This window comes from Centruroides sculpturatus, unplaced genomic scaffold (genome assembly GCF_000671375.1).
Source record: "Centruroides sculpturatus isolate CEXI.00-Female unplaced genomic scaffold, Cexi_2.0 scaffold204, whole genome shotgun sequence".
NCBI classification, from domain to species: domain Eukaryota; kingdom Metazoa; phylum Arthropoda; class Arachnida; order Scorpiones; family Buthidae; genus Centruroides; species Centruroides sculpturatus.
In genome coordinates, this window is record NW_019384459.1 from 1 (window position 1) to 11,634 (window position 11,634).

Here is an 11,634-nt window from a genome sequence, read left to right on the forward strand (position 1 = left end):
CTTTTACAGGCCGTTAACGAAAGAATTCGACAAATAAAAGAAGACGGACGCCACTATTCGAAAGTGGGAATTACCCTGCCCATTATCGATCACCTGTGGGAGGCTTCTGCCAAAAATCCCGACATTACCGTCGACAGTATTGTGGACGAGATCATGACGTTTTTAGCTGCGGTAATTATATCGATTGTATTGTTGGCTATATGCTCGCCCACCGTGGCTGAGTGGTTAACACCATCCAACACTACTGCCACGCGAAGTTTTCCGGGTTTTCTTCACGTTAGTAACACTTAAATAAGGACCAGTTTCCCGTAGAACGTCTTCTCGATAGGCATTCCCGTGGACGGATGCCCCACCTTCGCTTGGCCGTAAACAAATAAACCGAACCAATAATTTTTGTCTTTTGTAGAAAATACCTGAAATTTTGCAAGTTTGTGTATTAGGAGATCGACGCTATTAAATTTTACTGACGAAAGGTCGAGGGGTGGGGAAATACGGGGGTTAACCGTCGTATGCAGTGGCGCATTATCCTATGGACCAAAAAAAAAACTATTGCCCGGGGCCCCACCGATAAGGAGTCCCAAAGAAATTTTTATAAGAAATTATTTTTCAAAAAAATTTCCTCGAAGAAAAATGTCCGAAATCTACACTGTACTGTACACGGGGACTCCTTATTTAAATTTGCCCGGAAGTCTTTCGACCAGAAAATGGTCGTTTCCGACACGTCGATAATTTTTTATTGTATTTTAGGTTGGCAACATCTTTCTAAATATTGTAACAGTAACATTATTATTACATTTTTAAAATTGAAACGAGGGGGCTTCGGAACTTGGCGGTTTAAGAGTTGCGTCGCCTCCGGATACCGGAGGCCACCTAACTCACGACTGACTTCACCAACTCGTCCCCAATATAGACTATATATAACAAAAATTTGGTAACAATTTTAAATCAGGTGTTTTATAATATAACCTAGATAATAAGAGTATATCTTAATTAATAAATTGCGCAATACGTTGGAGTGGAACGATGCAGCGTGACAACACTAAATATGGGCGATCCTCCGAGGAGAGAATGTTTTCTATGGTAAACCGAAATCCTATTTAGGTGTTAGACGGGCGAAGAAATCCCGAAAAACTCTACTTGGCCAATCCGTTGGCCAGGCGGAAACCGGCCGGCGGTGGTTTATTCACTAGAGGTTACTAGAGCAATTGTATATATTTTTTGGAAAATAAAAAAAATCCAAAGTTCTTAATGACAGTTCGAAGAAATCTTTTTATTTTATTGTTTCAAACTAACAGAAGAGAATCGATTTCAACAGGGTTCTCATTCTCTGGCCTCGGCGGTTTGCTGGAGTGTCTACGAAATTGGGAGACATCCAGACATACAGAAAAGAATTCACCGGGAATTGGATGCGGTATTCGAAAATACAGAAAGAAGAATAAATAAAAACGATTTACAAAGCCTGACTTATTTAGAATGCGTCATTAACGTGAGTATTTAAAAGTATATTTTGTTGACATTAATTCTTAGTTTTGAATTTCGGCTTTTTTAAAATAAATTTCAAAATTTCGTTTGTAAATTGTTCAAAATAGTCACACTTTCTTTAAACGTTTATCGTAATATTTTTTTTTTACTTCAAAATGTACCCACGTTTTAATTTAATTTAATTTAAATGACTTTTTGTATTTAAAGTACACCTTCGATTAACGTACAGTACTAATTGGGGGAACGAATTCCCACTATGGTCGAAACTCCGTTAAATCAAATGTGCTTTAAGAAAAGTATTTTAATAACTGACCNGTATTTTAGGTTGGCAACATCTTTCTAAATATTGTAACAGTAACATTATTATTACATTTTTAAAATTGAAACGAGGGGGCTTCGGAACTTGGCGGTTTAAGAGTTGCGTCGCCTCCGGATACCGGAGGCCACCTAACTCACGACTGACTTCACCAACTCGTCCCCAATATAGACTATATATAACAAAAATTTGGTAACAATTTTAAATCAGGTGTTTTATAATATAACCTAGATAATAAGAGTATATCTTAATTAATAAATTGCGCAATACGTTGGAGTGGAACGATGCAGCGTGACAACACTAAATATGGGCGATCCTCCGAGGAGAGAATGTTTTCTATGGTAAACCGAAATCCTATTTAGGTGTTAGACGGGCGAAGAAATCCCGAAAAACTCTACTTGGCCAATCCGTTGGCCAGGCGGAAACCGGCCGGCGGTGGTTTATTCACTAGAGGTTACTAGAGCAATTGTATATATTTTTTGGAAAATAAAAAAAATCCAAAGTTCTTAATGACAGTTCGAAGAAATCTTTTTATTTTATTGTTTCAAACTAACAGAAGAGAATCGATTTCAACAGGGTTCTCATTCTCTGGCCTCGGCGGTTTGCTGGAGTGTCTACGAAATTGGGAGACATCCAGACATACAGAAAAGAATTCACCGGGAATTGGATGCGGTATTCGAAAATACAGAAAGAAGAATAAATAAAAACGATTTACAAAGCCTGACTTATTTAGAATGCGTCATTAACGTGAGTATTTAAAAGTATATTTTGTTGACATTAATTCTTAGTTTTGAATTTCGGCTTTTTTAAAATAAATTTCAAAATTTCGTTTGTAAATTGTTCAAAATAGTCACACTTTCTTTAAACGTTTATCGTAATATTTTTTTTTTACTTCAAAATGTACCCACGTTTTAATTTAATTTAATTTAAATGACTTTTTGTATTTAAAGTACACCTTCGATTAACGTACAGTACTAATTGGGGGAACGAATTCCCACTATGGTCGAAACTCCGTTAAATCAAATGTGCTTTAAGAAAAGTATTTTAATAACTGACCGAAAACGTTATTGTAATGATCGCCGCCATGGTTAAGTCCTTCCGCAGTGGGAGAAGAACAACGAAGTACGGACGTGGCAGGCAGATCGCGGGTGGAGAGTTAAAGTAAATTATGACGTCACCACTCGGCCCAGCCACACCGGCATAGCTCACTGAGGAGGGACTTCACCATCGCACTGTATAAGTATAAATAAAATGCTGTAATAATATAATGTACTGTACAGTACATTAACAGAATGACGTCGACTCATCGTTTCGACCTTTTAGCATGCTCTATTCGAGAACACGGAAGGTTTTAAATTTTTTCTATGCGACAACTTTTTGTCTGTTAAATCGAGAGTTTAGAGTTTACTTTGTTATATTTTACTTATTTCGGTTAATTTTTCCATTAATGAAATTAAATAAATTAAAAATACGCTATTAAACACTATATTTTTAACATCGGATAGCATTTGAATTATTTTGATAAAGAAATAAAGTTAGTTGTATTATATATATAGACCTATATATATATATATCTATCGATCGATGGTTTAGAGACACTTTACTCGAACGAACAAATTTTCAGATTTAGTATATTCCACACAATATGCCAGCAAAATTTCAAATCCCGTCTTACATTACTAATTTGATAAAGACGAATTTAAAAAGTGTGACGAAATTACCAATATTTACCCTACGGTTAGAAAAATAAATTTTACCGTAATTCGGTTAAATTGTTTACATCGATATGTCCCGTTTGACTTTGTTACTTTTAACTAAGTTGACTAAGACCTGAAAAATAACTGTGTACGGTTATGCACAAGTAGAGCGTATTGTTCCAGCCATTATGGTAACGAAATGGCAACTCTGGTGATTTCCTTTTATTCGTTTAGTATCCGTGGTTCGAAACAACATGTAGGAAGAAAAAATTAAATTTGTCTGAAGTTTCGCAGTATTCGGGTAGTTGCTTTTATGCCGATTTGGAGAATTTTTTAAGGTTGTCGTAGTGGACAAAATACTGTCGTAAAAGGTATAAAACATAAAGTTTCTAACCGATTCGATGGGTGTTATACACATTTTTGTAAATTATAATTTTCGACGGTGTTAAAATTCGTATAAGTTGTTTCTAACTGTCGGTGCAAACTTGAAACTTTTTACGCAACAACTACGTAAAACCAAGCTGGATATTAACGAATATTTCATAGTTTTTGCCAGTGTAACATTTTCCGGGTCAAACTTCTATCAAAAGTGACCGTAATCTGTTATAAACACACCAACATACGCAGAAAACGAGTCGCCGAATATAAAATATCGTAGATTTAACATCTGTAAATTAGATTCAAAGGCAGATGTTAAAGAAAAATACGCGATATGATTAGAAGACGTAATCGTATTTTGGCCGTAATATCAATTTGGGTAAATTTAATATAATAAGAAAATATTGGCGTATTAAAGAAATAAGGTTAATAATAATACGAATGCGTTTAATCAACAATAACGAAAAAATATTTATGTATAAATGTGTTTATTAGGAAGTCCTGAGGTTGTATCCGTCGGTACCTTTTACCATTAGAGGGTCGCACGAAAATCTACAATTGGGTAAGAAACGTTAACCTTGTGTAATTTTAATTATGTTTTGTTTTAAAAAGCTTTAAGAGTGAGTTACGTATTAAACAATTACAGTATATAAGATGCACCAATGACTAACTTAATACAGTTTATATATAATAATGTTTTGTTCGAAAACTTAAGCTTTAATATTTTATAAAATGTTATTTTAAAGGAAAAATGTTAAACGTAAAAAATTTCCGAGAAGCGTTGAAAAGAACACTTAAATGTTAAGCCACCGAGAAAAATCATTGTCAAGTCACAAGAAACAGGACAATTTTATGGTAATAAGCACATAGATGGGGATTTGTGTGTTGTATCAAATATTAAAATTTTATACAAAAAGTATAATATTAATTAATGTCAACAATAGAAAAGTATGCGATAAAGTTGTTTAGTCATTTATTCTTCCGATTGGGGATTTGACCTTGTAGTATCCTCCTGCGCAGGTAGGCATACCTAATTTATTCTTACTTACGTTATAATAAGTTTAATAACAGAAAAAGTTTTACAAGACAAATTTAAGAATATGTCTAACGATAATTGTCCGATTTGGCGGCAGCAGCGACAGAGAACTCGAAAACACGATAGAAATCGAACTGGCACTCGGGTGGTAACGAGTTTTAATCAAGCCTAGTCCGAGACAAAGGTGATTTTGTTTTTTTCCGTTGTATTAAAACATCGCGCCTACTTCGAGGAAGTCGAAGGTGGCGCTGGCCAAAAGTGGTAGATGGGTGGAAAATCGGGCGCCGGCTGCATTTCATAATTTCCAAAATTTTCTTCGTTATGCCGATCCTGGAAGACCCGCAACGACTTTTCATATCCACCGTTTTACTTCACCGCTAAGTTACGGGAAAAAATCCTTGTTCGTATTTTTGCCAAACGTTGGCTTTTACCCAGGGTTACCCAAGGTAGGCCTAAAACGATTTTCATCGCCTACATTTTCTAGCCTTACTTATGAAGGCGAATATTTTATGCGACAGTGGGGGGAGTGGGACGAATAGTGGCATTATCTACCGCAGTCCGCCGATTAGTATTATTTTAATACCAATGAGAAAATACGCGCAGAGANCTGTAATTTGAAACTATTTTTTAAATATATAAATTTTGATGTCGTGTGGGGCCCCTTCAAGCGGGGGGCTCGATTGGCTCATATCGCTCCAATCGCCTCAAATCCGGGCCTATTAGAGAGATGGAAAAATGCTAAAACTTTCACCAGCAAAAACATGATAAATCATCTGGAAAAATGTCATCATGAAATTTTTTTAAAATGAACTTAAAAGATGAAAAGAGAAAGTTCCGAAACGAAAGTTGGATGTTCATTAATAACAACGAAAACGCAAATCCGAAAGACAAGCTACTTTAGCTCAATTAATTACTTTAATTAATTAATTAACCGCGATTTGGCAGCAGCAGCAGCAGCTACGGGAAATCCGAAAAGACGATAAAAATCGAACTGGCACTCGGGCGGTAACGAGTTTTAATCAAGCCTAGTCCGAACCCAAGGTGATTTTGTTTTTTGCCATTGTATTATAACCTCGCGCCTACTTCGAGGAAGTCGAAGGTGGAGCTGGCCAAAAGTGGTAGATGGGTGAAAATCGGGCGCCGGCTGCATTTCACAATTTCCAAAATTTTCTTCGTTATGCCGATTCGCGAAGACCCGTAACAAGATTCTTATACCCACCGTTTTACCTCGCCGCTAAGTTACGGAAAAAAGTCCTTGTTCGTATTTTTGCCAAACGTTGGCTTTTACTCAGGGCTACCCAAAGTAGGTCTAAAACGATTTTCATCGCCTACATTTCCTAGTCTTACTTGTTAAAACGAATATTTCACGTGACGGTCGAAATACGCGCAGAGAACTGCTAAGTTTTATCCAATACTTTACGCGTCTTTACGCTAATTTGAATATACCACCGGCGGCGATTTTCGTAATTTTAAAGTCCGTATATAGTGTACGCATTGAAAGATATTTGAAGAAATTATTATATGAACAGGTAAAGAAATCTTTTCCGAGGACACGGTTTACCTCGTCAGCATCTTTCACCTGCACCGAAACCCGGAAGTTTTTCCCCGTCCTCGTACCTTCGATCCGGACAGGTTTCTTCCCGAAAATTGTAAATGCAGAAGTCGCTATTCGTTTCTTCCTTTTTTAGCAGGAGTCAGACATTGCATCGGTAAGAAATTTCCGAACGCTTTCTCATTTTATTTATTTGTAATTTTTAAAAACATTATTTTTATAAGACACAAATATTGTTAGACACGATACAAATGTAGTTGTCGAACGTTGTTGGCGAATACTCGTTACGTTGAAAATGACAATATAATTGAAGTACAGTATTATCGTAATTGTCAGACGTTTCCTTAATTAACGCGCCTGTGGCTATGTCCTATCGAATGACAGGTACGATCTACGATAAATTAACGTTTCGAATTTATTTACAAATTAAATTATGCGTCAGAATCAGAATTTTTTTGTGACGAAATATATTTAGGAAAATTGTAGAAGAACGAATTTCGAAAGTTTACTTATTTGTAATTTTCTATTTAACACTCTTTTTATTAATCACTCGAGAATTAAACTAATAATCGGTAAATTTAATTGTATTAGTAAAGTAATACAGCGAAACCAGGTTAACCGGAATCGGTGGGGAAAAAACTTCGGACACGGATTTAAAAAGTTTGGAGTTACGGAGACTAGTCTAAAATCGACATTTCTTGCGTGGGTTTATCGGTGACTCGTAATGAACGATCCAAAGGACATTTGTGAATGAAACAGGGCTGTGGAGTCGGAGTCGTCAAAAAATCCGCCGACTCCGACTCCTTTTTACTTCCCGACTTGTTATGTATATAAAACGGAAAAGTGTTGGAATCGTGTCAAATTTGACCCTCCAAGATTTTTTTTTTTTCAAATCTACGCGTTTGGAAACCTCCCGAACCCCTCAAAAAAGTCAGTAAAGCGGAAAAATTCGCGCGCGCGTGTGTTGGCATCTAATTTGTTTAATTTCTTTATTATCTTTCCACATGTATAAAAACCTTCCAAATCTCCAGTGATACTCGTTTAAGCAAACGTTTTCGACCCTACCAGGGTCTTCTTCAGGCCACCGTTATAATAAATTCAAACAGTGCGAAATCGAACAGGAACCAAATAACTGCGATTCAAATCCTCGAACGTCAACGTTATTATCACTGGAGATTTGGAAGGTTTTTATACATGTGGAAAGAATTATATTACCTCCAGTATTTGATAAGAAGTTCAGTTCTTTATTATCTGTTTTGAGATATTAATTAAACAATATCTCAGAATGGATAAAGTTTAAGAAACAAAATGTGGCACTGTATCTTGCGTATAAAGGGGCATTAATACTATTAAATTTTGGTTCTTAATGAAAGATCGACAGGGTGAAGACATAAAAGTGGTCATGTGTCATATCTCTTAATGAATATTTTACTCGTTATTAGCGTTTAAAATTTAAAAAAATAAAATAAACTTGTCTTTACCCTCAAAGTAAGCTTTTTTGCCATTTTATAATAGTACAGTGAAACCCGTTAAGATGTTCTCGCTTAACATGTTAGAATGTATATGGGGACACGATTTAGTTCAACCACTTTGACTTAAATAAACTCCTGTGTTAAACCATCTGACTCCGATTCCGACCACTCTGACCACAGAAATTATTAGGCTACAAACAGAATGAACAAAATCATTCCCCAACACACACTCTCACATCCACACATATAGAAAAAACCTCGAATCTTTTGCATAACTTGAAATTTTACGGTGTCCCGAGTCCAAAAATGTAAAAATTTGGGAGGGGTCATTTTTTGAGCGAGCGCTACACTTTTCCTCTGTTGTATATAACAGCCGGAAAAGTAAAAATTATCGAATACATATTTATATATTACTTAGAGAAGTCTTTTAGCTTTGGAATAAAAAGTTTCTACGCTCTATCTTTATTAGAACTCTATTTATTTAATTTTTTATTCTGAGATCACGTGATGACATCAGAATTTCCGGGTCTCTTTCGGTAACAAATCCGCCTCTGGTCGGAGTCGGAGTCAGAGTCGGATGGTAAGGAAAAGTCGGAGTCGGAGTCGGAGTCGGTAGATTTTTACCCGACTCCACAGCCCTGGAATGAAACGGTGTGGTGAGACAGTAGATCTCTCTCCCCAAGGAACAAGACCTATCGCAATAGTGAGATAAAATACGAAAAACAAACTGCGTGAACGTACAATTAAAAAACTACTTAAAAAACAATAAATTAACAATAAAATGCATAAAATAGTAGGGCTACTTAAAACTTAACATATATAAAATGCTAAAAAATGTAAATAAGCGCGAGTGTAGGAAATTAAGAGTTAGCCAATATAAAATGCAGTGACAACAATATAGCCAATATACTGCATTTGTATTTATTTTCTAATTTTGATTGCACAGAATATCTTATAAGCTACCAAAATATGCAGACTCAATGCGAATGTCGTAAGTAATGTAATTTCTTATGTCAAAGATACAAAACTTTTTCGTCCCAAATACAATTTCTCACTGTACCGAATGGAGTAAAATTGTATACTTTATGTAGTATTATAATTAATTTGTAAAAATTAAAGTTTGCCTTAATCTGGGTTAAATTTCCCACTTTTATTTAAACGCATCGGAACTATGATTTTTCACAATTATATTGTCATAGATATGCAATAAAATACAACATAGAAAAGTGCAAATCAACTATTTATTAAATAGATAGAGTATAGCTTACTATATACAGAAACATAAAATTATGCAAAAGACTTTCGTGCACGATATGTAGCAATATAAATAATAGAAATATTTAAATAATAATTTTATTTTCCATTTAATTTATTCGCATCTTTACTTATAATTTCAAATTATTATCTTATTAAATGTTTCAAAAACCAAATATACTTTTTTCTTTAAACAAGATATTTGTAATTACATTTTTTAATTTTATAAGATTTTTCTTGACGGAATCGTAGAACGAATTATAAAACTACTGGGAAATAAGAAAAGTTTCTACCGACCAAATGGATAAAACAACTTCCCGCCTCGAAGCGACTTCGGCGCCGGCTATCGGCTACTCGATACTTTAATTCTACTTTAGAACATAGCTGTGGGACCAGTATCAGTCGACTCCGCTACTACTTTAATACTTGTCTGCAATTTTCTACCTAATTTTGATGGTGCCAGTCATTTGTAGAAGTAATTTTATACTAATACTTAATTGGGCTGAAATTTCAAATTGCTGACCTATAAATTCCTGCTAGGGTCCGTCTGATTGTCTTTCCTCCATCTCGAGAATGGACTTAGATAGATGAAAATCGAAAGTAGATATGGAAAGCATATGGACAGGAGGCACGATTAGCTATGTACTGTACGAACTTCCAGTTTGGTCCTGAAATCGCTTTATTTCAATTCAAACGTTTTATCCAAAACAGAGGTAGATACATTACCGGCATGGCTGTATTGTTAACAGGAAAAGTATGACGTACAGGGGCGAGAGAATTGTGACGAAAAATTTCAGCCCGTCATTGTCACAACAAGTAATTGGTGGTATTTTATATATTTTTTTTATTGCGGGTGAGTTCCTATACATTTCTGATTTACAAGGGTCTTGTTCCTATGGAAGGAGATCTACTGTTTCACCAAACTTCGTATTGTAGGTGTAATATCAGTAAATAAATAATTCTAATTAAGGTGAAGGACAATATATGAAAAAGTGGATTTCGTAAATAAACACTCTATACGATAATGGACACCGAAACTAGACAAGTTATATATGTAATAAATTAAAACTAGGAATTGATGTTTTTCTGATTAAAAAATTCATGCAATGATTTGAAATTAATAATGAACGTTTATATTTTAATTTCAAATATAATTTATTTGCTTTGATACTAAATTAATTATCTGATTATTCAGCTTTTAAAGTTATAAATTCTTTATAAATTCTTTTTCAGCAAATCGTTACTCGATGATGGAGATTAAAATCTTTCTCGTTACACTTTTTAGAAACTTCACCATCGAAACCTTTTCTAAAGAAATTTTACCAAAAATGTTTCACATTTCGTTGACCACGGCAGAACCCGTCTTGATCAAAGTCTGTCCAAGAATAAAGAAACGATGAAAGCAAATTTCTCGTATCTTAATAAGTTCCGTACGTGATGGAAGAACGAATTTAATATCATCCTCAATTTTTCATCCGATGACGATTTATATTCAACGTATTATTAAAATATTTTTATTGTCGTAATTTTTATTCCAATAAATTTTTAGTCTCATTATTATCAATTACCAATGCAAAATTTTCATTATTATTAGGCTAAACAAAACACTACGTAAAAATAATTTCCAATTTCAATTTAACTTTATTGAACATTGGGGGATTCCCCGTTATCCGGAATACAGTTTATCGGTCGACTGCGTGTAGAGTAAACTATTGGTTAGTATCTCCAGTTTTCGTCCTTTCGAAGAAAACCCTACTTTAAGTCGTGGGAGTACGGGAAACTTTGGTTACAGGGAGAAGTGGGGGTCGATTTTCTGGAAATTTTATACTAATAAAAATATACAAGTAACAAGTTTTAATTTAAATAAGGAAAAAACTGTTTAACCGGTACCCTCGACCTTTACAGTCGGCCCTTTCAGATTTGACGCAAAAGACAATCTACTGTAATCCCAACAAAAGGTACACAAAACATCTATTGTTTGATAAAGTTAACGGAACAATAAATTGAAATTTTTGACGCCTCTAAACGGAATATTAAATATTATGTATCTCAGTCACGTGTAATTGAGTCTAAATATCTTCTTACACAGTGAAACCTATTTAAAACGAACCTGACTAAACAGGAAATAAAAGTCGGTACGGAAAGATCCATTATAGGCTATTCTGAGATCTGAATAGCCCTGTGACTAATTAATAGTTAAATTGAATTGTTAAAATTTCAACGAAAAAAATATTCTTTAAGTTTGATGAGAAATTAGGTTTTTCTAACTCTGGGAAACTGATAAAAGTCACTTCCTGCAACGGAAGTTGAAACATCCTTTTGTTTTTCCCTTATCTGCTAAAATCTTAGTCACCCTGGGAATTGTTAACCCCTCGATACATCCCCCTTTTCCACTGTTCACGTGAGAATCCAAAAAGCTGATTGGAGAAAAATCATGAAAAAGAGAA

General features: G+C 34.7%; 1 protein-coding gene across 1 annotated transcript; it reads left to right on the forward strand.

The window, feature by feature from the left end:
* Positions 1-2,354: 2,354 nt before the first annotated feature.
* LOC111620758 (cytochrome P450 4C1-like) lies at positions 2,355-10,710 on the forward strand (the record flags this gene model as incomplete). The annotated part of the gene is made up of 4 exons (XM_023362753.1): positions 2,355-2,545; positions 4,369-4,435; positions 6,439-6,618; positions 10,421-10,710. Coding segments are annotated over 4 exons (605 nt in total), but the record flags the coding sequence as incomplete, so codon positions are not given.
* Between the last annotated feature and the right edge of the window lie 924 nt (positions 10,711-11,634).